The sequence below is a fragment of the Gasterosteus aculeatus genome, chromosome 8 (assembly GCF_964276395.1).
Source record: "Gasterosteus aculeatus chromosome 8, fGasAcu3.hap1.1, whole genome shotgun sequence".
Taxonomy (NCBI): Eukaryota; Metazoa; Chordata; class Actinopteri; order Perciformes; family Gasterosteidae; genus Gasterosteus; species Gasterosteus aculeatus.
The window spans coordinates 5,865,692-5,891,331 of record NC_135695.1 but is presented as its reverse complement, the minus strand read 5'-3'; the positions used below and the strand labels follow the sequence as shown (position 1 = coordinate 5,891,331).

The following is a 25,640-nucleotide window of genomic DNA, read 5'->3' as shown; positions in this document are numbered from 1 at the left end:
GAAGTACCTGGGTGTCTCCATCAACTGACTGAACAGGGAGGCCAACGTGGACGCTGTGTAGAAGAAGGCGACGCGTCGCCTCGTTTTCTTGACAAAACTTCGATCCTTTAACGTGAGCAGCAAGATGTTGGATGTGTTCCACCAGTCTGTTGTGGCCAGTGCTCTGTACTTCGCCAACGTCTGCTGGGGGAGCGACCTTGGAGCTGGTCACTCCAACAGACTGAAGAAGCTGGTGAAGAAGGCCGTCTCCATCGATGGCTGCCAACGGGAGCGTCTAGAACAGGTGGTGGAGAGGAGGACTGAAAACATGGACCACCCTCCTCACCGCCTACTGCAGGGACAGCGGAGCTCTTTCCCCAACAGGAGAAAAGGACAGATACAGAAAAAAATTCCTGCCAACTGCAATAAGAATTTACAACAAATCACCTGTGGCTAAATCCCTTTTTATTTGAACTATTACTAATAACCACTGCACTGCTGTTTTAATTTAATTTAATATCAATGACCATTTCACTCCTTTTCACTAACTATACTACATTTACTCACATACACAGTATATACTTGTATTTTTGTGCACTTATTTTTGTATCATTTCTTTTTCCTATTTAATTTAATATGGCCTGCTCTGTTATTTTATTGCATATATATTGTGCATTTTTGATTTCAGATGTAATATTAACTATATTGCTGCTGCTACAGACAAATTTTCCCCTGAGGATGAATAAAATAACCATATATCTATCTAGCTATTTTAATATAATGGATATAGTAGCACTATAGTCTACAGCCACAAAACGTTCGACATGGACATCTCTCCGACACGCTGTCAGCAAAGAATTATAACACCACCTTTGTGAATTACACTGCACACACGTTGCTGTTTTTGTGTCCACCCAAACACAAGCATCGATGTCCTGACTGAAACACACATCCATCGGAGTAATTTCATCACACCGGGGCACTGTGGGGGGGTCCGGAGCCCTTAGAAGATAATGCCAGGTGATCAGATCAGTCCAGACTCCATTATCGGAAACCAGCTTTATCTTTCACCTGCAAAAAACACCATCACACATATTGACGAAACAATAGTCGTGATGCATTTCTAACAACAGATCAACAAGTCAATGACACAAGTAGGTTTTGACAAGCGCATCATGTGACCATCTATCAGCAGGACCAAAAAGGACGAGTACTTTGCAGAAATTCAGCAGATAAGAAGCCCCGTGATGGACCAACGACCTTGCCGATGCACTGCTTTCATTCCACTGCACAAATCAAGTTCTTTGTGGTCATCCAGCAAAAGGAAAGTTAATAGTTTATAGTAGTTTAAACTGTAAAAAAAAAAAACACTTTTCCACATGTCAGCATGTATTAGAACTAAAATAATATGCACGAACAATTGAGATATACCTATAAATACTATTTCTTCACATATAATATACTATAAAAGGGTAAAAAGGCAAGCACATATAGTTCATTATGAAATATATGGGTTGTATCTGACCGCAGACATAAAGTGTAATGCATCTCTGTTCGATGTGCCAGAGGGGACAGCAGGGGGCGCTGCATCATCACGCTCATCAGATGTGATGGCGATAAAGTTCGATCGGACTCTTATCCAACAAAACACGGCCCAAAGTGCAAATATGTGCATCACACCCCGCATGATTGATGTGAACAAGCTCTGAAGCGTTTATACTCAGAGGAGCCTCGTGACACGTGCACGCACACACACACACACAATGTCCTCAGAGATTAAAGGTGTACCTTATGCAGTGATTTTAGAAGGTTAAAGCGAAAAAACAACATCTTCTTCGCCATAGATTTTTAACAAATACCGCACTATCTACGGGGCAAAGTGTAGCCTAAACCCAACTAAAGGCCTCGTCGCTTTGTGAGTCGAATCAGATAAAAAAAAAAAAACAATCAGCTAAAATAATCGTTTTTCTTATTTCCTCCTGGGTGTTGACAACCACCCGCCCGTCGATTCAACGCACACCATTTAAACTTTCCACGACGGCTCGCTACAAAAGCCACGGCGTGTAATGGTTCGGGGCGGTCGGCGCATCCATCGGGGCTATTTAAAGTCAGGGAAGGCAAATCTCCAGCCGCACCGCCCACAATCCTCGGCCACGTCCCAGCCAATGGGAGCACGAGAGAGTCCGCCCCAGCCAATGAGAGACGAGCCCGAGGACGCACTCCGTCGGCAGAAGGCGACCGTGGCGTGGAGCGGTGTCCTCCGCGCTGTAACAAACCTTTAAGTTAACGTTTAGTTTCGATACGGACGGTAAGTGTGTATCGCCACTTTGCGGATACTTGTTTCCCTCCTGGAAGCGTTAGTGCGGCTACTTTTAACGCAGACTCGGCTGTGCGCATCAATGTTTCCTTTCGCTGCACGTCTGGATACCAACAACGTTGTGAACCGAGCGCGATTTCTCGGGGGGCAAAAAGAAAAGAAAAGAACTTCGTTTTCCCTTCGCCTCCCCGGAGTCCGGTAACCACCTCGTTCTACGTCCAGCCGACCCACGCAGGCCCAGACGTAACGCGTAGCGTTGCGCGTGCTCCGTCGTTCCTGGGTTTGGACCCTCGCTCCCGTTGGACACCTCGGCCGAAGACTTTGGTCTCCGGCGTGTCCCCGCTGTGTGCGCGCGCGTGGTACACCTACAACCGCTTGTCCCGTAACGTGTAGCACGCAGAAGTTGTCCTACGACACCCAAACCGCTCCATGACGCGTGTACCCGCCCGTGGCTCAGCGGGGCACTACTCTAACCACGCAATATTCCTCGTGTTTCTTCCACCTAAAAAAAAAAAACTCACTTATTTCCACAATTCTCTGTCCTCGCCGTGTTGTTGCAGGAGTGAGGCGAGCGAGGGCGGGGAGCTGCTGTGAGGCAGAACATGGGGGACCTCGAGGGTTCATACCGGGCCCTGCAGACCCCCGGCGTGCGGCTGGGAGCGCAGTTCAACCCCGGCGTCAGCACGCTGGAGCCGGGCCACAGCCTCGGCGGCACCCCGGCCGGCAGGAGCCCCGGCCGAGAGCTGCAGATCCGTGTGCAGGGCCTGGACGACTCCCAGGAGTTCTTCAATGTCGACGTAAGTGCCGCCGGGACTGTTGCGCAGTGCGTGCGTGTGCGCGTCTTACGTGCTCTCCTGTTGACACCCTTCACACGGTGGCGGTGCGCTGCACAGCGGGCGGCGCCTGGCCCGGGACACCGCGAGGGTGCCAGTGGCTTGCGTTCGGTGACAGCTGCCACATGCCAGATGCCAGATGCCACAGGTGCTGAAATGTTTCCATCTTAAGGAGTCTTATTTCGGTAACTTTGTGTAACTCACCAGGGTACTTTAAAAAAGAAGTGTTATTGGCTGTCACCATAACTCAAGTAGTAGTTAAGTACTTTCTGTTCGGGGCTTTAGGCCGGCAAGAAGGAAAATAATATGGCCGTCCAGCATTCGAGCTTGTTTATATTCAGAATTTTAATTGAATTTGTTCCGGTCCAAGCGTTCAGCGTTTTTTCATCCGCTTGTGCTATTTTCTGCAATAGCATCCCAGTACTTGCTGGTTATTTGGCTTTTCTTATGACTTAAATAGCGATGAAGCTGGCAGAAAGAACCGTGTCTCCCAAATGTGGGTTTCCCCAGCTCAGCCACAAAATAATTCTTAAAAAAAAGAAAAGCATTGTAGAGAATACACCAGAACGTTGCAGTAATTAACCACCATTAACATCAATCTTGGCAATGAAGTGCGACCGCTGTCCTGTTGCTTTTCATTATAATGACTTTACAAAATTAATCCTTTTTAAAAACCTTTAAAAAGGTTGACTGTTTGTTTGGGGAAAACTTTTTAGCTCCATCCCGTTGAAGGGCCTTTTGATGTTGGCATGCCAAGACGCCGCTGGACTCATTCACGAGGCAAATAGGATGCAATAAGGAAACTACTCTGTCAGAGCAAGTTTCCTGTCAGTTTTTGAGTCTGTGTTTGGGGGAGGAAGGGGGGGTGGGGGCAGTAGTATCTGCATGAATTCCCCACATTGAATAAACACACAAGTCAGTGACTGATCAACGCAGGACCGTGATACAGATCTTGACTTATGGGCCACCAGTTCCACTAAAAGTTGGTGTATTTAACTTGTGCACCCACTCTGTCCTAAATCCTTTCCTAATCACGACACTAACTGTTCCGGCAGATGTAGTCTGGGGGCACTGCTGAGACGGACCTTTCATAATCTTATGCACCATATGTTGTCTCGAAGTCTTAGTCTAATAGAAGGCGAAGTTTGAATTTGTATGGCAGCGGCTCCCTGCTCGGCTCGGAGGAGAATCAACTTCTTAGTTGTTATCTAATTTCTTCGGGTCAATTATAGGAAAATGTTCAGCCCACCAAACTTGACCCCCGGAGAGTTTAAAGTCTAGGCTGTGGACATCGGTGATGACAGGAGCTGGCAAACAAAACGGTGGGGGGGCGGCAATCCTGTTGTCAAGCAGACTGTAGTTTTTCCGGGGACAAGATGGCCTCTGAGAGGCTCTGTTGTCTACTGTCCGTGGACGTAGCTGTTATTCATACAGAAAGGTCTGTGGGCTGTCGGGAGAATGGTGTTTCTGTCCGTGCACCGTCTCCACAGAGCCGCTAACATGAGTCCTTTTCACAGCTGCCTGTGTGCTGTGTATCGTCAGTACTTTTCTTGTTGTTTACGTCAATCCACAGTACCCTTTTCAAGAAAATTCATTGTGATAGTACAGTAGATTCCCCTCATGCATGCATGCATGCATGCCGTATACGATACTAAATTGCAGAGTTCAAAGGTCGTGGCCCCCCGGCGAGCGCCTCCTCTGATCCTGGTGGTTTGATTGCTCAGCTGCCTTGTTCGTTTGAGTATTTATCGTCCGTCGTTACCTCTGCTTGCCGGCCGGCCTTTGCCGCGCTTTCTGCTTTCGCACCTGCAACACGCAACGAGCGGGTCACTGCATGGGCGTGTTTTTATTTTAAAAAATGTTTTTTTTAATACAAGCGTTCAACGCCTTGAGTTCAATCGCATCAGAGCGGCTTTGAACTGCCCCCCGTATGCCGCACGTCCCGGGCATGTTTGTCATCATCCAGCAGACATTTGCTCTCGCATGGCTCTCGTCATGCTCGGGGCTCCTCCCCGCTGCCAGCAGCACAGGAGGCAGCGCTGTGGTGTTTCTGGACAGGGGAGGCCGGGCCCGGGCATGGCAGGGGAAACACAGGCTCCTTTTATCCAGCAGCAGCCAGCCCCCCCCCTTTCTTCTTTAGCCGGGGCCCTAACGTCCAGCTCCAAACTCCCAAATGAAAAAGGGCCTGGCGTCCGGACTTGGAACCGCGGCTGTGTGAAAGCGCGGTACAGTCGGGAGAGGTGTGGGGGAGAGATCCAGGGGGAGGTGGGGAGGGGTGTAGGCTTTTCTTTGGTGTTAGCAAACAAGCGCATAAGTAGAGTGGTTGACAACCAAGTGGGTTGCTGCTGTGGGTTGGAGGGGAGGGGGGGGGCACAGCGCCTGGTGTTAAAAGAGCAGCTCTTCAGAGGGGACTTGTGGCCAGTATGGTGTTTGAGTGAGGGTGCTGGGGGAGGGGACACACACACACACAGAAGCGGAGCCCTGCTAAAAGTTTGGAATTTCAGCCACTGGCCTGCAGCACAATCCATTTTTATTTTTTACAAAGCTCATGCATGTGCTGTTTTTAATCTTTATCTGTTTGTTGAAGATGGACATTTGGACTGGATGTTGTTGTTTATGTTGCTGAAATATTTCTCTTTTAAGCATCCTGCAGCGTTTTTGAAAGATAAAGTAATATCAGACTAGTGGGGTCCTGAGAACAGACTTGGGCCTCTGCTTTGTGTCGTCAAAGGCGCCTCTCGCTCTTCACTGCCACCTCTCGTTCCTGTTCATAAAAGGACTTTCACGTGGTCTCTCTAACGATTATTGTCCGATGTCGTATTTCGCTGTTGAGCTACCACTCCCACCTGTAATCTTTTTTTCTTTTGGGTGATCAAAAGATTCGTGTGGAAAATATCTGTGTTGCACAGGTGAGCTGAGCAGGAGGCACACCCACCAGATCCCAATTAACACCGTGCAGCTGCCAAAACGAACCCTCCCGCTCAGGTGTGTCCCAACAAAACGTGGCAACCGATTTGATTTTTTTTTTTTTTTTCAAGTCCTTGACAAGTTGAGAAAAGCACCAGAGGACCGGTTTATCTGTGCGACCGCTCCTCGCTGACTCGTGAAAAAGGTCACCAGTGTGCTGGCTTTTCAAGACATGTTCTGCTTGATTTGCCCCCCCCTCCTTGCTCCGAATGCAAGCCCAACACTCCCCTCCCGTCAGTGGGCGGTCCTCTCCGAGCCCGACTGCCACTCAGTCAGAGCCCCACTCGGGGCGTATCAACCGCGATCTAAACCTGTCGTGTGAGCTCCGCCCGAGGCCTCGATGGGAAATCGAAGCCGGGGGACGCTGGGTCACCTGCGCTCATGTGTGTTGCTTTCTGTACATGAGAAGGCCCCCCCCCCCTAAAAGCTGCTTTCAAACCCTCCCTCTCGCACACACACAATGAGGGGAAGATCCGTCTCCCAGAGAAACATCTGTTGGTGATAATCCCTGAGCTTGGGTGACCCGCTGACCGGCCTCAGCGATTGCGCTCAGATGAGACGGAGGCTTCGTGTTTATTGGTCACAAACCGGGAGCCTTCTACTGCGTCTCGGACTGAAGAACACCGGGTGGACTTTAGGTAGCAGCTCACTGGATTTCACAGCTGAACGCCTTTAGGTAAATCTTGGTGGAAGAAGGGTCAGGTGACTACATTTGTATGCATAAATTCGTTATATGATATATATGAAATTTAAAAAGATGGACACCTGTAAAAGGTACACAGGTATTTTTAAATTTGTAAGTCAACAGCCCGTTGTATGCATTGGCCGTTTTATATGATATCCTTTGCACGTTTAGCGCGTTGACTTAGTCACCAGCCATTATTTCTCCTCTCGATTGCAGAAATGCAGGCATGTTGTAAAGGGCGGTGCACCGCCGCTGATGCCTCACGCAGATAAGCAAACACGGTGAGGGGGAAGTGGTGTGAGGAGATACGGTGTAGAAACTCTTAGAAATAGAACCAGCTAGATAATTAAAACTTTTTGTATGTTGACGCATGAAGACATGTGTGGCATTTATTCATAACAGTGGAGCGGCATGTCTTTTCTTTTCATTTGTTTTCAATCCGCCACTTATAAATTGTGGGAGATATGGGATTTCTCGGAAGAGTGCCGGGAAGACTGTTCCACGTCCCTGCAAAGGGTTAATGAGTAACACAAAGGGGGGGGGGGGCCACTCAACGTGGGGTAAAAAAACTGTTTATTCTTATCTGCCTTCCTTCATGTTCTATTGACGAACCAATAACTTTTATACATATCTTTAAAACAAATTTAAGAAAACAAAGGTGGCTACATTTGGGCGGTTTTAGCGTGCCGTAAATCTGCTGGAGGAGGTGAATGTTGTGAACGTTGAAGGGGAGAGTACAGCTAATTGGGCGGGAATGTCTATCCACACGGGAGATAAGAAACACGTGCGCTCCGTGCACGTCCACACGGACTCTCAGTCGAGTGGACGTTCACGCCGCTCTCCTGAACCAGTCGCAGCGAGGCGGAGGCCCTTTCAAAACAAAGGTTCCCCTCATTTGGCGGCTGATACGTTTGCTGTCGCCGCCCCGGAATCTGACGTCTGGCTCGCGCTCTGAGGTCGGGCCGTTCTCACACGGTGTAATAAAGACGTGCACGGAACAGCAGATTCCTGGATTCATGCACGTTGTGTCGGAAGCTCTCACCTCTTTTGCGTGTGAAGCAATGAAAAGACCAAACTACAGTAAATCTGCCGCGGCTCTTTGAGAGGTAATCTTTTCCTTCAGCCATTGCAAAGCGGTTCTATTTTTATTTATGCCCTTTTTAAAAATACTATTTTACATTACAACCAGATGTTTCAGGCTATAATTCCCCTCCCTCTCAAAATAAAAGTCACGAGGCAGGACTTTAAAACCTCAAGTGCAGTGTGTTCTTAGTACGTAGCAATTAGCTCGTCGTTTAGTGAAAACAAACCCCACAGCGGATGAGAAGGTAAACTCTGCTAGATTTCCTGCTGGCCATTTTACTGCCCCGCGTTTTTTTTAATTGTACAGAGGGACTTTTTTTAGCAGTGTACTTGCTCATCCAGAAACCATTTGAACTGATAGATGGAGAAAAAGCAGCCGTCAACACACAAAGTGGATCGTTTACAGATGCTGAATATTTCCTGCACCCCACATGCAGACAGAGCGTCACACCAGCATGGCCGCCCTCATTTATTTCATGTCGCTGTCCATTAATCACCAATGTGGTTTATCAGCTGTAATCTTCTTTTTATGCTTAAAACTGTCCGTATATTGAGGTTCTAAGTGGTCTCATCAGTGGGCTTTTCACTCCCATGTGTCTGCACGGAAATGAAAATAACAATTCTTATTTTCTGTTTTTCAGACAAAGGCTCTTGGACAGTACCTCCTCTCTGAGGTTTTCTTGAGAGGGAATCTCATAGAGCGGGATTACTTTGGCCTGGAGTTTCAGAACTTGCAGATGAACTGGGTGAGTGCGTTGGCGGCTGACATGTCGCCTGCCTTAGGAGCACGCTGGTTTCTTTTTTAAACGTTGCAGCTTCTGCTGCAGCCTCTTCAGTCATTTCTCCGATGCGCTTCTTGTAACTTCGGCGATGTAGTATTGTTTTTACTGGACCCAAACGGTATATAATCGAGGGGTATTTTTAACTCGTCTGGCACGAGCACCCTATACACAAATGTCAGACTTTCCAGTGTTTCATTCCGCCAGAAACGTAAGTGGAATTTAAGACCACCCCATTACTTTTTTGTAAAGCAATAGAACTCTGAAAACGGTGTTTATCTTTCTCAGAACTGCATTTTAGATATTGTACTCAGCAACATTAAGAAGCCACACCATATAATTAATACATATAAATATATATATATATATATATATATATCTCAATTTGAATGCATCTTACTTTTGAAGCTGTGTTTTTCTTTTAGATGTCTGCTTGCCACATATCCGAGTAGAGTCGCCCCCAAAAAGGCCTACGTTAGTGTCAGGTGTGGCGGCTGGTACCTTGACTGTAGCCAGCTGCTGATGTCACAGGCCTAAAAATTTAATACATTTTTAATAAGATGCCAAGAAGCATTTTTATACCTCAAGTCTGTGTTTTTGGTTTTATGCCTGAATTAAAGAGTGTGGCGAACACAAGCTGGAAGTATTGTTCTGTTTTGTTCAGCGATCTAAATGAATGTGAAGTCTTAAACGTGAAAGGCGGTCGCTATCGCGAGACTGCAAAGCTTCATCCGACCAAACTCCTCAGCTCGTCATCACTGAGCCGCTCTATTACGCTACATGTCCGTCTGCATGGAGCACATTCCTCTCTGAATCAGGCCCAGATGGAACAGAGCAGGCCCCCCCCCCCCCCCCTACATTCATTCATCCATCATCCAGATCCTGACAAAACGTACAACAGTTATGCATTATGGGAGCCATTAACAGTGCGCCCGGTAACAGGTGTGAAAACGAGAATTTTTTCTACAAATGATGAACAATGATGAAGATAACTAATATTTCTTTCTCTTCAGGCTTGGCTGGAACCCACCAAACCCATAGTGAGACAAGTCCGGAGTAAGTGAGCTTAAATGTTAGCGTGAAGTCTGAAAGTGAATCTGTGCGCTGATGAGCTCGTGTTTTATTTATTTTCAGGGCCGGCAAATGCGCTTTTCAGGCTGTCTGTGAAGTTCTTCCCTCCAGACCCGGGTCAGCTGCAGGAGGAGTACACCAGGTCACTGACTGTAATTTCCTTCTGGATATTGCCCTTATCTCCTGCCTGTGTTGAGGGGCTTTAGAAAATAGTGGTTCATCTTTTCTTTCTTTTTCAGAAGGTCTCGATTACGGTTTTCAGACCATCGTAGCATTTGTTCTTCCTAAAATGTTAATGAAATTCTTTAAGTGCTTTGCTGCAGCCAGTGCAGTGTCAATGCACGAGTTCAACTGAGGAGTTTGTTTAGTGAAGATCTCTCTTTACTTCTCATGAACAAAAAGGCTTTTTTTTTTTAATTCTGTGTATCTTGTATCTCTATAGGTACCTGTTCTCGCTGCAGATGAAAAGAGATCTGATGGAATCCAGGTTGATCTGCACAGAAAATACCGGAGCCCTGCTGGCCTCTCACCTCGTCCAGTGTACGCTCTTATGCTTAGTTTGTTATTTCACTGATGCATTAGGCTGTTTTAGCTGGCTGACGCTAATGTAGTGGGACTCCAACTCCAAGAAAAAGGCACATTTATCTAATTTAATCAAATGTTCACATTAATAAATAACTATTGATGTAGAACTAATGGTCAAAGTAAGAGCGCCTTGCTCGCTCTCTGCTTGTACCGTGGCGCTCTCCGCAAAGCTGACGCGTCTCTCTTCCGCAAACCACAGCGGAGATTGGCGACTACGACGACGCGGCGGACCGGGACTTCCTTAAGTCGACCCAGCTGTTGCCGTACCAAGAGAAGGTGCAGGAGCGGATCATGGAGCTGCACCGACGGCACCTGTAAGTGGCTCCACTCTTAAAATCGCGAATAGGAAGTGAGCACCGCGACAGAGCTGCCGATTCCCGTGCAGCAACAAAGATGTTCATAATCAATCAGCAGCACACTGCAAAGTGAAACATTGTCGTTGACCTTTGAATGGTGCGTCTTTAATGCCGCTGCCGTAGGGAATTCTGTGTTTGAACTCCTTTTCACTTAAAGGATGGTCCGGTGTACCCAACGCTAAAGGAATTAATTAAGCCCCTTTAGCATTGAGAGAATTCAACCCCTTGGATAACATTATTAATAATAAGGAAGGGAAAGAAAAAAGCCACTAATACTTACGTCGTGTGGAGCTCGAGCTGCGGGATGGAGAGTAAACCAGTTGAATTAAACTAAAGCGTAATCTGGCTTTCCTTTAACCTCAGTGACAAAGTGATTCCTCTTCCAGCTGTTACTGCTGCACATTTATAAACCGCACATCGTTTCAACCGACAGCGAGCAGACCAGCCGATTGTTTCCGCTGCGGATTTTCCGCATTTCTTTCTAGTCTCTAAGAGATGACCCGTAAAAGCACTGCTGCACGATTATATTTCTGTAACCAGGATGCGTTTGTCAGCACTGCTGTGGTGGTTCCACTACCTCGCAGGTTTCTTCTATGACCTTCCAGGGAAAGAAGGAAATGACAAGAGACACACAAGTGGTCCTAAAAATGAACGCTGCTCTCTTCCCCGTTGAATGTAGCGCAAGTCTCATTCTTATTCCAGAGGGTTCCTCACAGGAATAACAATGTGCTAGAATGCGCGCACAGTGGCACGTTGTCTTTTATTTGTTTTATATGCATTCAAACACAAACTGCGACGCGGTGACCAAGCTTAGAAAACCCTGTTGGTGTTAAACAGCCGTAACGAGAGAAAGTTTGCTCCATCTCTTGAGTCCAGAGCCTCCCAAAACCCGCTGGCTGCACTTCTCCCACCGCCGGCCTCGTCGCTGGGTCCGCGCTGCTCTGTGGCCAATGGGAGCCTCCTTTCAGCCCGGCGTGTAAAGACCTTTTGCTAATCTCTTCCCATGAAGCACAGGCGGCGAGTTCCCTCGGCCTAATCCCCTTCTCCGGGCCGGCTCTATTAGCCATAAGGCCAGTGGGGCGGGGGAGGGCTCTAAGGAGATTTCCAGTGCTTAACAGATGAACAAAATTAGAATGTGGTGATGATTGGATGGATAGGTCTCCCTAGCACACTGTTTGGTTGTAATCCTGTGGTTTTAAATAAATCCTAGAAGTTGTGAGGGATTTGAGGACACGCCGCAAGCGAGTCGCGCTGTAACGTCTTTGTTTGAGCTCAAAGAGGCAGCGCGTTGTTGACACGTGGTTCTGTAACTACAAAACCCGCAATTTGGGGAACACTATAGTTTTACTGAACTCATCTAAACGAGGGAGAATCCCACAGAATCTTTCAGTTTTGGTGGCGCGTTTGACAAAATGAGTCTTTTAAAATATGCTCCTGCAAAAGACCGAGAAGTGATTAATTTAACCAATGCCCACGTCCCAGTTGGTTATTCTGAAGGAAATCCCTTGTTTTTTAAATTCTTGTTTTTGGTTTCTCTGACGGCAAAGTTGTTCATTTATTTATGCAGCACATTTTATAGTTGCATAATGAAATATAAATCAGATATGTTGGATAGAGATGGAAGCACAAGACTTGTAAATCTAGTTGGGTTGTCTAATAACATTTGTAAAAGTTACGAAAACATGCATATAATGCAGTTCAGAATCATAAGTCACAGATCCCTTTTACTTTTATCTCCTGTAGTTTTTTTTTTTAATACTTTTAAAAAAAATCTGATTTCTTTGCTGTATTTGTTGAGAAAATCAGTCATTTATCAAACTGTGGGTTCTCTGCAAAATCACAATACCTAACTTCCTTGTTCAGTATAATTTGTTTTAACTGGGACTTTAGTTTAATATAAAGGAAAAAATATTGTTGCTTAGTCTTGAATTTATTTATTTTTGTTCACTCCAGCGGCCAGACTCCCGCTGAATCAGATTTCCAAATCCTGGAGATTGCGCGTAAACTGGAGATGTACGGCGTCCGCTTCCACCCAGCGGCCGACCGGGAAGGCTCCAAGATCAACCTGGCCGTTGCTCACATGGGCCTTCAGGTGTTTCAGGTGAGCATCGCTTCCCCCCCTGCCAGCTGCATCTGGCGGGCGTGACCCTCAGGCCCTTAACGTGTGGTTAAAGGTTGTTTCTTTCCGCTTGCATTTCTCCCAGGGCAACACCAAAATAAACACCTTCAATTGGTCCAAGATTCGCAAACTGAGCTTCAAGAGAAAGCGGTTCCTGATCAAGCTCTACCCGGAGGTTCACGTACGTATATAAACTAACCGTAACTCTTCACATCCACCCGAAAAGGGGCCGGTGTACAATGTCTGTCCTTCCCTGTGGGCTTTCAGGGGCCCCATCAGGACACGCTGGAGTTCCTGATGGCCAGTCGCGACCAGTGTAAGATCTTCTGGAAGATCTGCGTGGAATACCACTCGTTTTTCCGCATGTTCGACCAACCCCAGCCCAAATCCAAAGCCATCCTCTTCACCAGAGGCTCTTCCTTCAGATACAGGTATCCCATACGCACGGTGGACAAAGGTGCAAGTCTCACAAAGCGTGTTTCCATTTCATTGAAAACTCTGTCCCGTCAGTGGACGGACCCAGAAGCAGCTCGTCGACTACGTCAGGGAAAGCGGTGCGAAGAGAACTCCGTACCAGAGGTGAGTGTTCCCGTACAGCGTCTGCGCACGGCGAGGCCGCCGACTGACAAATGTTTTCCACGTTGCGTTCGTGTAAATAATTCCTCCAATGACTTGTTTCTCGCTCAGGAGGAACAGTAAAGTCCGAATGTCTGCTCGCTCCCTCGCCACCGATGTGCCAAAACAGGTCAGTGGAGCAAGAAGCTCCATGTGTTTTGTTTAAGTAAACCAATCAAATCGCCCTCCACATATTAATTCCTCATCTGTTTCTTCCCTTCTCCTTTACGCACGCAGAGCTTGTCGTTCAACGACAGTCTCTGTGCCCCAGGCTCCGCCTCCTCCGCCACCGTGTCCTTCTCCCCGGCGCGCAGCCCCCCACGGACTGAGCTCCAGCCGCGGGGGGCTGCGCCCACGCCGAGCCGGTCCCCGGCCTCGCCGCAGCAGCTCCAGCTTCAGTCCCCTCTGCAGGCCGCCAGACCCCCGAGCCCTCCGAAGGAAGAACCCGCCAAGGCCGCGTCCCCGTCTCACTTCGCTTTTCAAGGTGCCCCTAGAAATCCGGCAGCAGGACACTGCAGCCCCTTGTTTGTGTGTGTAGAGGGCGGCACTGCCCAATGGCCGCCCCCCAGAAACGGCAGTGAGGATAGCGAGCGCGGCGCGCGGAGGGGCGTGGGGTTCCCGGCGGGGGGAGGGTGCGACGGGAAGCGGCGGGGGGTCCTCACGCCCGAGGCGTTCGAGGCGAGGCTCTTGCGCGGCACCCAGAGCCACGCGCCGCCGATGCCCGACTCGCCGCTGCGCGTCACCGAGGAGTTCATAGACGACGACCCCGCCGAGATCTCCTTCTACGCCGGCGGGGCCGAGGCCTACTCCTTCGGGCCCGAGGAAGACCGCTTCGATTACGGCGGGGAGCCCTACCCCGCGGGGGGCGCGTTGTCCAGCGTGGGCATCGAGGACCTGTTCCCAAACAGACGCCTCTTCCCCGACGGCTTCGGCGGGCGCTCCGAGACCAGCTCGCTGGTCAACAGCCGCTCCGAGGGCAGCCACCTGGACAACCTGGGGCTCGCCTCGGGGGGCGAGTCCATGTCGGCGGGCTACGGGGGCGGCGACTCGTCCTCGCTCGGCCTGCCGGGCTCCGACATGCAGTCGGAGGCCAGCTCCATGGTCAACTTCCCGGCGTGCTCGGTGCGGTCGGAGGGCAGCTGCGCCGCGCAGTTCGGCGACCTGGTGGAGCAGTTCGAGCAGCTGAGCTACCCGCCCACGGCCACCGAGGGCTCGGCCAACGGCAGCTCGGACTCCGACTCGGACTGGGGCTCCGACAGCGTCCTCCCCCCCGAGCAGAAGCTGTTTCACAGCGACCTGCTGATGGGGAGCGGCGGGATCGAGGATTTCATCCGTCAGTACCAGAACCTGCAGGCGCTGGCCCTCGCCGACCCGCCCGCGTCCCCTCACGTTCCGCTGTGAGGTCGGGCGCCGCAGCAGCACTTGGCGAATGACGACTTCAAGCACTCTCTAATCATACGGCCTCGGCTCCACGCGCGCTCTTAATAATCTTCGGGCGGGTGACCCCGTGAAAGTGTCCGGGAGTCTTTATCTTAACACGTGGGGGGGATTTCTGTCTCGCCCGCCGTGGACGCGCTTTTATTTCTGGCTCTCCGTGCTGATGAGTGGCGGGAATCGGCTCCCACTAAACACGTTGGTCTTCGGCAGCACTCGTTGCTTTCGGGTTTTGATTCGTGCCGTTTCTCCGCCGCGGTTTGTTTGCGTTGCTTTTTTTTTTTTTTTGCTGCTGGCCTTTTTTAAAATGTTTTTATTCACGAGACACACGACGACATAGTTGCCGGTGTGTTTGCCAGTTGTCACATCGGCAACAATCTTCCTGTTGAGCGTAGAATTGATCGTGCATTCTAGATGAAAAACATTTTTGTGCCTTTTTAAAAAAAAAAATAATTAGAAGCTTAACTATTATGACAGTCCTTTTAAAAAACTAAAAGTACACAAGCATAGGAATGTTTTTTTTTTTTTTTTGTTAGTTTTGCCTTCCGTAAAATAGTTACTCAACTCAGGATGTCAAAGTATTCTGCATCCACCAGATATTTTTATGTTTTCCACCTTATTTTTAAGCAATAAAAACCCACAAGCAAGCCAAAAAAAAAGTAATTAACAAATGTACTGCTAATGTTTTTACAAATAATCTGGTTTAAAAAAAAATCTTATGCAATGAAATCAATGTGCCTTATCTCAGGGTAAAAAAATGAAACCCAGTGGTTCAGTGATCCTCAGTGACATCTGCTGGCTGAAGTGGTCTTCTTCCCGTCACACCAGCCCACAGCATGAATGTAGGAGCCGTCATGTAGATCCACTAAGCCTGAAGGATAAAAATAAATGGTAACCCACTAACATTTTGGCCTCATGCCGAGCTTAGTGAAAGAATGTAAGCAGTGTACGAGTGAGCCAGTAAGTTCTGCTAAATGAATGTATCCTCTCAGCATTATAGATACTACTTTATATATATTTTTTAATGCATTTTGTTTTCTACGGACACGTATTGGCATAGGAGCGGGCATTGGCTGTCTCGTGGTACGTCGCTAACACGCTAGCATGCACAGAGCTGCTCTGTCTGACCTCCAGGCCGCAGATACGCGTCGTCTGCCGTAAAGTCAACACTAAAAGCTGATCTGTGCTGATCTTGAACTAATTGCCAGTATTTGGTTCATTCACTGATGTCATTTCCTCAGTATTCACTTGCCAAGTGCAATTTTTAAATTTCCTTTTCGTCCGAGCTCACTTGAATCTATACAAGGACGGACTCGGCTTTTGCAGAGTTTGCTGTTTTTTAAAACGTCCTGTTTTTTTCCCTTTAAGCACTTACCGTCTCTTTCCTTCATGGCACATGCTTTCACGCGGATCTCAGGTGTGCATCGAGGCTCTTTTTTTTTTGGCAATGGTTAAAATACACACCAGTTTTCATCGTCATTTTGAAAGATGGTGAGCAGCCATGGCCGATCTTGTGCCATCACATCACCCATGAGAGCGCGTGGCGTGTCTGCCGGTTCCAGGGATTTTGTCCTGGTGGCTTTTCGTTCTTTTTGTTCCCTTTTTTGGGGGGGGGGGGGGGGGGGGTCTTTTTCTGCCATGTGATTCTCCCCACATCTTGGATAACGATTGAATCAATGACGAGCTGATGGCCATAACCAGCTAATCTTAACTGCACTTACGCACCAATAATCATGTCTATTGGCTTATACAACCTGTACTTAATGTGTGTATGTTTTTACTCAAGAATAAAGTCATCACTTTTGGGTACCATGAATGTCAGACTTAAAATTATTTTGTTTGCAGACGCAGGCGGACCTTTTTTAAAAAAAAAGAAAAAAAAGGAAAGGATGTTATTCTTTCAGCTGCCTTAACAGAAACCCAAGTGGTGTCAGGCGTTTGGATCATGACCTCTGTCATCTGGGCCAAATCTGAAAAAAGCTTGTAATGTTTTATTATTTTTTTTATGCTATGACACTAGACGATATGATGTAAATGTGTGCTGTTCAAGGCTCATCATTTTGTGTAGAATTAACGAATCGAAATCCCCCTCAGGAATCACCTTCTGATCCTACAAAGAATTCGTCAGTTGATTTTCAGCTGCAGGACCTTCTGTTGACTCAGTCCATGTTTCTCTGTAATCGTCCTATTGATGCGGAAGTCTCGTCATTGGTACGTGACAAAAAGACTCCTAACTAACAAGTAAACGCACGCCGCCTTTCAAATTTAAGGCAACGTGCTTGTGTGCCGTCGGGGGGAGAGGTAAATGGGGGGGGGGGGGACAAGGGGTCGCATTCTTGCACAAAGGTTCCCTAACTCAATTCAGGTTTAGTGAGTGCGTGTTGGCTGTTTAGACAGGCTTTGTGCCAAGTCATTCCGGAGCAAACCCTCGTCCTGCTGCAGAGTCCAACCCCCCCCGTCAGATAAACCATAAACGACCGTTTGCCCTCCAGACAAGCCACATTCCTGATAAGTCTTTGCGTGAGCAATTATTTCCGGGTCGAGGAGTGTTTCTTTTTTTTTTTCCCTCAGGCTTCCTTCCCCCGCTCTGTTTTTTTTTTCTCTTCTTCTTCTCCCTGCATTAGAAGTGGAAGAACAGCTGTGTTGACCCTTCATCTGCTGTCTCCTGATTTGAGGCGGAGCAAAAGCAGCAGCTCCCCTGAGACGCTGCTCACATGAGTTCACTTTGAATCCTTCTGGCTGTTGATGGCTCTGACAGCGATAGCGGGGGGGGGGGGGGGGGGCGGTGGCGGGGGGCACCACTATTTGGGTTGCCGTGCTCTGCCGTCCCTCCCTGTCCATTTGCGGGCCGACGTGTTTGAGGCCCTTGGCTGGTTTTTGTTCAATTACTCTGCCTGCGTCTCTTCTTTTTGGGGGAAGATCAAGTTATTTATTTGACTCTGAAGTTTTAATTCTAGACTTCAACCCATTTTGATTTCACTTGCCCGACTTCTCGCACTGTACTACTGGGGAAAATTTTTAAAAAGTAATCTTATTCCATTTGTTTCCCCTCTTCCACAGATTCCGCTGCAGACAGCCCTCAGGCCTCCCCCGTCAGCTCCAAAGGCCCCCTCTGCTTGTCCCCCTCCTTCCAGATGTCCACCCTCAGCCTGCCGGGCCAGAACCCGTCGCCCCTGCAGAGCCCCGTCCTGGGCGAGGGTGGCAGTAATGCCAGGCTCGAGGAGGAAGAGGAGGGCAGGAGGAAGGTAGGGGGGGGGGGGGACACTAGTCCCCTATGATGGGTGTGTGCGCGTGGGGGCGTCTTTTTTAAAATATTTGTCCATTGCTCGGTTTTGAAACTCGTGTCCTTCTTTCCCCGCAGCGATATCCCACCGACAAGGCCTACTTCATCGCCAAAGAGATTCTGACCACAGAGCGAACGTACCTGAAGGACCTCGAGGTCATCACTGTGGTGCGTTGCTTCTGTTCTCGCTCAGTTACAAGGTAGAAGCAGCGTGGTTCCTTCAAAACCAATGAAGCCTCGTGAAAAATAATACAAAAGAATGAATAATGGTAAGACGCATATGACAATTGACACGTTGACAAATGGAAGCAGACCCTTGTTCAATTCACTCACAAACCTCCCCCCCCATCATACAGATTCCCTCCAGCGGATAGATGTTGGTAATAATAAGGCTTTCTGTCGGCAGGACTTCAAATCAGAAATGGGTTTCCGATGCCTGTTTGGGCCGTAAAAACAAATGTGCAGCAATTCAAATGGCAAAATTGGCTTTCAATTAGAAACCTCGTCTCCACACGCGGCCATGTTCCCCACGCCAGTCTTAGTAAGTGACTTTAAATGCATCAATAGCCGCTTGTCCCCCTCTGCTGCTCGCAGTGGTTCCGCAGCGCCGTGATCAAAGAGAACGCCATGCCCGAAGTCCTGATGAACCTCCTCTTCTCCAACATCGACCCCATCTACGAGTTCCACCGGGGCTTCCTCAAGGAGCTGGACCAGAGACTGGCTCTCTGGTAGGTGCTCCCGTCGACGCGTTCTCTGTGTGATAAAGCAACAAAGAACCCACCACCCCCCCGAAAAAAATAATAAACGTGTATCCGCAGGGAGGGACGCTCCAACGCTCACGTCAAGGGGGACTTCCAGAGGATCGGCGACGTGATGCTGGGGAACATGTGCGCTCTCAAGGTGAGAAGGCTTCTCTTCACCTTGGAGTGACGGGAACGTCCTTGTGTCCCAACGCCTCCCATGTGCATTTATGTTGCCCCCCCTTCCACCACCAGGAATTCACCGGCTTCCTGCAGAAACACGACGAGGTGCTGACCGAGCTGGAAAAAGCCAGCAAGAGGCTGAAGAAGCTGGAGACGGTCTACAAGGAGTTTGAGCTGCAGAAGGTGTGCTACCTGCCCCTCAATACCTTCCTGCTCAAGCCCATCCAGCGCCTCATGCACTACAAGCTCATCCTGGAGCGGCTGTGCAAGCACTATTCCCCCGCCCACCGCGACCACGACGACTGCAAGGGTGAGCGCCCCATCGCCATTCTAGGTGTTCAGAATGCGTTGGCAGCGTTGGTTGGAGTAGTTTCTGCAGTACCTCCCGTGCTGCGGATGTATTTGCACTGCTCAGTCAGAGTGCTGTGTACCCCCGTCCTCTATTAGTCAAACATCCTGTAGTGGGATCTTGGTCAATAAAAGAAGCTGAATCTCTCTTCCTGCTGTGGCAGTACGGTTTCCCCCTATAGGCTCTAAAAGGGCTCAGATTTAGTAAATGCAGACATGTTCCATTTAGTTATTTATGAATGAAGAATATTCCCTGATATGTCTCCTCATCGACTCGTCTCTTAATATGCGTCACCATGAGATGAAGGTTATACTCTTAAAGATATCAATATTTATAATACTTTTTAGTACAAATTGAAGATTAAAAACCTATTTCTGAAGCTGGAGATGGACATCTTGTCTTTTGCTCTGTTGGAAGGGTAAAAATGTTTTTGTCGATGTTCTTGCAGAGGCTCTGAAGGAAGTGGCGGAGATCGCCGCCCAGCTCCAGAGCAGCCTGATCCGCCTGGAGAACTTCCAGAAGCTGACGGAGCTGCAGAGAGACCTGATCGGCATAGAGAACCTGACGGGGCCGGGCAGGGTGGGTGGAGTGCCGGCCTGAGGAAGGCACGGGGGAAACGTCTGTTGAACCTTCACCTTTTTAACTGGTTTTATCTTCTGAATAGGAGTTCATACGAGAGGGGTGTCTGTACAAACTCACAAAGAAAGGCCTGCAGCAGAGGATGTTTTTCCTGGTTGGTGCAAAAAAAATCTATGCTGCCGACGTAAGTTTCTACAAATCAATGCAGCTCAAAGATGACGCCAAGTGTTTCTCCTCAGTTCTCCGACATGCTCCTCTACACGAGCAAAGGCGTCACGGCGACCAACCAGTTCAAAGTGCACGGCCAGCTGCCCCTTCACGGCATGATCGTGAGTGTTTACGCGCCAGTCTGCTCTCTTCTCCCCCCCCCCCCCCCCCCCCATCCTCCTCCTGCAGCAGCACAGGGATGGAATAGTGGGCCCCGGTGGTGAGATGTGTATATGTGTCTAGAAGGGCCCCCGGGTGTCCTAACTGTTGATGTCTCTGCTTTCACTCCTGGCTGCAGCTCATAGTGCTGGATACACCGGTAAGTCCTCTGAGCGCCGTTGGACACCCCCAACGCCACCCCCCCTCCCTTCTTCTCCCGCACTCGTTTAGACAAGCCGCCAAAAGAGTGCTGAAGACGCAGAATCCTGTCGGCGCGCGCAATAAAAACATCTCAAAATGATAAAACTACCGGCAAGGACTTTTGGCTTTTAGAATGAGACCCACCATGACACCATTAGAATTTCAGCCCTTCTCTCATGCACATCTCTCTCTGTGCGGTTCCTCGCCCTCTCGGCTCACTTGCTCTTTTATCCTCTCAGTCAAAAAAAAAAAAGAAAAAAAAAAAGCACAGCAGAGCTTAACTTTCCTTTGTAATGGAACGGGGAGAAACGCTCTCTCCCCTCGTCCTCGATCCATTCCACACATTCTCCCTCGTCGAATGAATCCTGTGCGTTCAGCCGCATGGTCTGTTTTGTTAGGGGGTAAAAAGATGTACGTTCCTCAAAAGCACCTCAATACCAGGGGGGAGTTCCTGCGGTCCAAACAGTGGTTTGTCTGGACCCTGGAGTATTGGGGGGGGGGGGGGTCACATTGTGCCTCCACTCCACCCGCTTGTGTTTTCAGCCCTGAGCTGAAAATGCATTGTTTTCTTCCAATGTAAAGCTTCCTGCCTCCAGCCGACGTTGTCTGTGTTTCTCTTTTTTTTTTTTTTTTTTTGTTTCCGAAGGTTGAGGAGAGCGAAAACGAGTGGTCGGTCCCTCACTGCTTCACCATCTACTCTGCTCAGAGGACCGTCGTCGTGGCCGCCAGGTGAGACGACCTGAAAATCTTTCAGTCCTGAATATTGTATTTCACATCCCGTTGTAATTTGACCTCCTTTCCATGGTGGATGTGCACGCAACTTGTCCTGTTCTGTCTGTCGTTGCAGCTCTAGAGTGGAGATGGGGAAGTGGATTGAGGACCTGAACTTGGCCATTGACCTGGCAAAGAAATCCCAGGAGAAGTCCAGCATCTTCCTTGACGCAGGACTCGGCGATCACTCCAACCGTAAGCGCTTCCATTTCCTCGGTATTCGCCGAGGATTTGCACGGACCGCCAGGCCGCTTCAGTGTAGAATTTTCCCCCTCCTTTGGTCACAGAGCGCATTCCAATGTACAGTTGATCCCTCCCCAAACCACTTCCTGTCCCACCCCCCCTAACCCTCCCAGGGTCGTCCGACGAGGTGTCTCTGGAGCAGGAGTCGGAGGACGACATGAACTCGTCGCACACGTCGCTGGACAAGCAGACGCACCACCGCGCCAACACCACCATGCACGTGTGCTGGCACCGTAACACCAGCGTGTCTATGTCCGATCACAGCCAGGCTGTGGAGGTACTCGTCCTCCTGCAAACCCAACTAAACTAAAACAAACCAACGCGCGCGCACACACACACACGCACGCAGAGCAGACGTTTCCACGTCCACACAGACGGCGATGGCTCGACTGGCGTGGGAGCGCCGTTTGCCTCCCCAGGCGGCGGACTTGAGGAAAGCACCCTCCGTAATCTCTGCGTTTCTCTTTCCAACACCCTCCCTCCCTCCCTCCATCTCCTGGTGTCTGTTGATCTCTTGTGTCCCATCTGTTTGACATCGAGAGGATATTAATAATTTGCACGCAATGACTGATTTTTCTTCCACCTTCTCTCCCCCCCCCCCCCCCCCCCCCCCGAGGACTCTTTTCTTCGTCTCCGAGCTAACGCGCTAACCCTTGTTCTCTGCCCCCCTTTCTTGTCTCCTCGTCCTCTCAGTCTACGGCTCTCCGGCTATCTCACCTGAGCTTCCTCCTCGCTACCTCCTCGGTCAGGGCCAACGGCCAAACACCATCACACACGTTTGCTGGTACCGCAACCAGAACCTCTCGCTCACTGACTACCTGCGCATGAACCAGGTACCGGGGGCCGCCAGAGTAGCTTCACCCGGGAGTCTCGCTAGCAATCCTAGCAGAGTGGAAACCCCTCAATGTGTATATATTTTTTACATTTTTTCTTATTGCGACATTGTCTTGTCGATGCATCACATTTTGGCCTCCATTTCTACGAGCTCACAGCGCTCGTACATATTAATAAATCCATCTCAAGTATACCTACAGATCCAGGGCTGCCATAACGCTACGGTTTAAATAAGTAAAGCAATTTAGAAGAACAACTACAAACCGTTACAGAAGGTGGAAAATGTTGTAGAATGGAGGAACTACTGTAACCCAGAACGGAATGGGTCTGCTTCTTCACAACTGGAGGAGGAATATGGCCGATGTTTTCATAGGGCTGCCGTAAATAGAGATATTTTCTCTCTTAAGTTGTAGCGTGGGCCATTGCTGCTCCGCGTTGTTAGGACGTAAAGAGGAAAGTGAGCGCGCCAGGAAGTGCTCAAAGCCTTTTGTGAGCGCTTTGAAGCTTGGAGCGCGCTTCAACAGATACGCAAACGTTTTTTTATGTGATGGTTGAAGCGTCTGTTACAATCACTCCTCTAATCCGTTTTTTGTAAATGCCGTAGAACCAGCTGTCCGGTTACCTCCTGAGGAAGTTCAAGAACAGCAACGGCTGGCAGAAGCTCTGGGTGGTCTTCACCAACTTCTGCTTGTTCTTCTACAAGACTCACCAGGTCAGCAGAGCGTCCCAGCCGATTGGCTGCTGGAGTGCGATGCGTTTTGTGCATTCACAAAGATCACCCCCTCCCCCACCTTCCTCGTCTCTCCCTTTGCAGGACGACTTCCCCCTGGCCAGCCTGCCCCTGCTCGGCTACACGGTGAGCACCCCCGACGAGACGGACGGCATTCACAAGGACTACGTCTTCAAGCTGCAGTTCAAGTCCCACGTTTACTTTTTCCGGGCGGAGAGCGAGTACACCTTCGAAAGGTACGCGCCTGGTAGAGGGAGGGAGGGGGGAGGAGGGGGTGAAAGCCCTCCCAAATGGGCTTGCTAAGAAAACAAGAAAACAAAAAAAAAACCCTGACCTGTGCGCTTGTCTCCACAGATGGATGGAGGTGATCAAGAGCGCGGCCAGCACCACGGGCCGGATGAGCCTGCTCGTGCCCAAAGGAGGTCCCGCGGAGATGAACGGGAACTGAAGGGGGCGCCGCCCCCGCACCTGGAGGCTGGGCCTCCCGGTGCATCCGAGAGGCCGCCGCGTTTTCTTTTTTGGGGGCATATTTTTACGGGGAGCAAATATTCTGACGATAGCAAACGGAGGCTGAAAGACGCAGCCGGTTAAAAGTATTTAACATTTGTCAGCCTACGGATTTCATTCTAACGTTTGTGTCAGCATACAGGACATAAGAAAGGGAGATTTTTTTTATACAGTTTAATTTTAATTTTGTTACATGTGTTTGTTCACATAAATTACTGTCATATGGGACCAACTCTAACACAAAAGGGGCTTTTACTCATTAGCGCGCCATGACTGAAGCTGCGTTGAGATGCGCATTATGCCCAGCGTGTGGGGGGGGACAAATGAAGGTACACGGTTATATGTGCTCTCCATTGGAGGCGTGTGTGTGTGTGTGTGTGTTTGAGTACATGCTTGATGATGACCAGCAGAAAGTTCTCGGGATGTTGAAGCAGGTTTTAAGTCGTTACGTTTTTTGCGATGCATGGGAAGTTTGGAGAAAATGTGACCCGCACGTGATTTCGGTTTGCAGACATTTGGCAGCATTTGTGAGATGATGATGATGATTCTTTTTTCGATGAATAAAGCTGAAGTATTAGTGAGCAGCCATTTTTCGCTGAGGCGTTCCTGTCTGTGGGAGGAGATTTCAGATGAAGGGAGCTGCTTTAATGTGTAGTCGGGCAGCGTGACGGCCAGTTGGGTGCTACATTTGTCTTTTTAATGTCAAACGTATCCTGTTTTTATTCTTCGGGTTAGGGATAACAACTTGAGGACATGTTGTGCAGTAGTGACCCAAGTGTGCAAAGGTTGCAGGGCTTCTCCTCTAAAGGCGAAACACAAGAACACATTTTGAAGTAATCCTACGAGGTGATGAAGTCCTGCTGCATGCCGGGCTCATGGGAGACACCAACGCCATTTATTGACTGTTATTTGGTGCACGCGTGATATTAATCGGGATGTTTTAATGTGTGTGTGTGTGTGTGCATGTGTGTGTGTCTGCGCGCGTGCGCCATCTCCGAACCGTCTTGACTTTCTGTGTGAGCGGTCAACTGTTAACAAGCGGTACATGTTACTCCTATTTATTGTTTAGCGTCATCAGGGCCGTTGCTCCCGCATGCCCCCCCATGTAGTTATCATGTTATTATTGTTATTACATTGAAGAAAACTAACGAATAAAACAAACGTTGGAATCACTCTCTGTTGTTTGACATTCTGTGTGAATATTGGTGGACTACGTGTCAGCTGTTACTCTTATGAGCCGTTCCATTTCAAAGGTAGCCTGCCTTTTTTAATTTGGGAATATGACATCAAACTTACCTGTAAAGCAACTTTAGTGCAGGTTTGTGCGATTTAGTGATTTACAGACGACACGTCCTCATGCAGACATACAAATAATGATTTACCTCAGCCGGAGTCCAGTAAAATCCTTTTAAAACTCTTATGTGGGAACTAATGAGCCAGTATTCACATCCTGCATTGACAATGAATCTTAAATAAGAGATGTGTGAATTCAGCAAGATCGTGATATGGATATCAAATGTAAAAGTACTCAAACTGTGCTGCCGTGACGGTTTGAGGACTTTGCTTCCTCCTCCTCCTCCGGCTCTAGCAGGGATCCTCACGTCTGTGGAGCAGTCAGGAACAAAGCGGCATTCCTTAGGCAGGCCCGAACAGGGGGAGCTGTGGGCGGGTCGGGGTCGGGCCAGAGATGACAAGATTGCTGACCTACCAAGGAAATCGAGTGAAAGGCTTTTTCCGTGGAGATGTGTCGCTGCTCGCTTATGGAGATTATGAGTGACTTGAAGGTGTGTTGCGTTCCGTGTGTGCGAGAAACAAGGAGTCTAAATGAGCTCACGCTAATGCTGTTGGGTCATAGAGGGAATGCATCATAACACATGTGTCTCAATAGAGTCGATGGGGTTGCCCCCCCCCCCCCCCCCCCAAGCTGGTAACTTGACCTATTGGCTCCATATTTGCCAGATGGACAAAGTGTGGTATTGATAAATCAATACGAATCTAACTAGCCTATGAAAAACCGTTTGTGAAGACTCC

At 49.0% G+C, this 25,640-nt stretch overlaps 1 protein-coding gene and 1 long non-coding RNA gene across 7 annotated transcripts; one reads left to right on the top strand and one right to left on the bottom strand.

Annotated features, from left to right (window-relative positions):
* Positions 1 to 427: 427 nt before the first annotated feature.
* LOC144411384 (uncharacterized) lies at positions 428 to 2,952 on the bottom strand. Its single transcript, XR_013468549.1, has 2 exons — positions 2,818 to 2,952; positions 428 to 1,050 (listed from the first exon to the last, which is right to left on the bottom strand). It is a non-coding gene; the product is annotated as an uncharacterized LOC144411384 (long non-coding RNA).
* Positions 2,192 to 24,782, top strand: farp2 (FERM, RhoGEF and pleckstrin domain protein 2). 6 transcript variants are annotated; one of them, XR_013468547.1, is made up of 29 exons: positions 2,192 to 2,287; positions 2,857 to 3,093; positions 8,506 to 8,610; positions 9,657 to 9,699; positions 9,778 to 9,856; positions 10,157 to 10,254; positions 10,499 to 10,613; positions 12,609 to 12,756; positions 12,860 to 12,955; positions 13,042 to 13,205; positions 13,285 to 13,353; positions 13,462 to 13,519; positions 13,627 to 13,873; positions 17,884 to 18,068; positions 18,185 to 18,274; positions 18,701 to 18,834; positions 18,925 to 19,006; positions 19,102 to 19,339; positions 19,827 to 19,957; positions 20,043 to 20,111; positions 20,197 to 20,286; positions 20,463 to 20,483; positions 21,171 to 21,253; positions 21,372 to 21,490; positions 21,652 to 21,815; positions 22,232 to 22,371; positions 22,977 to 23,084; positions 23,187 to 23,338; positions 23,457 to 24,782. XR_013468547.1 is itself a non-coding variant. In XM_040183513.2 (28 exons), the coding sequence occupies exons 2-28, from the start codon at positions 2,899 to 2,901 to the stop codon at positions 23,548 to 23,550; spliced, it is 3,153 nt and encodes a 1,050-aa protein (XP_040039447.2). In that variant the 5' UTR covers positions 2,192 to 2,287; positions 2,857 to 2,898; the 3' UTR covers positions 23,551 to 24,782. The 6 variants fall into 6 exon arrangements, 4 of the variants coding, with proteins under 4 accessions (XP_040039447.2, XP_040039445.2, XP_077964004.1 ...); XR_013468548.1 differs by lacking the exon at positions 20,463 to 20,483; XM_040183513.2 differs by lacking the exon at positions 21,652 to 21,815.
* The last annotated feature ends 858 nt before the right edge of the window (positions 24,783 to 25,640 follow it).

Coding starts and splice junctions, on each gene's coding strand:
- farp2 (XM_040183511.2), top strand. CDS start 2,899: ATGGGGGACCTCGAGGGTTCATACCGGGCCCTGCAGACCCCCGGCGTG. Junction 9,700..9,777: donor CATAGTGAGACAAGTCCGGA/GTAAGTGAGCTT, acceptor ATTTATTTTCAG/GGCCGGCAAATGCGCTTTTC. Junction 19,340..19,826: donor CGACCACGACGACTGCAAGG/GTGAGCGCCCCA, acceptor ATGTTCTTGCAG/AGGCTCTGAAGGAAGTGGCG.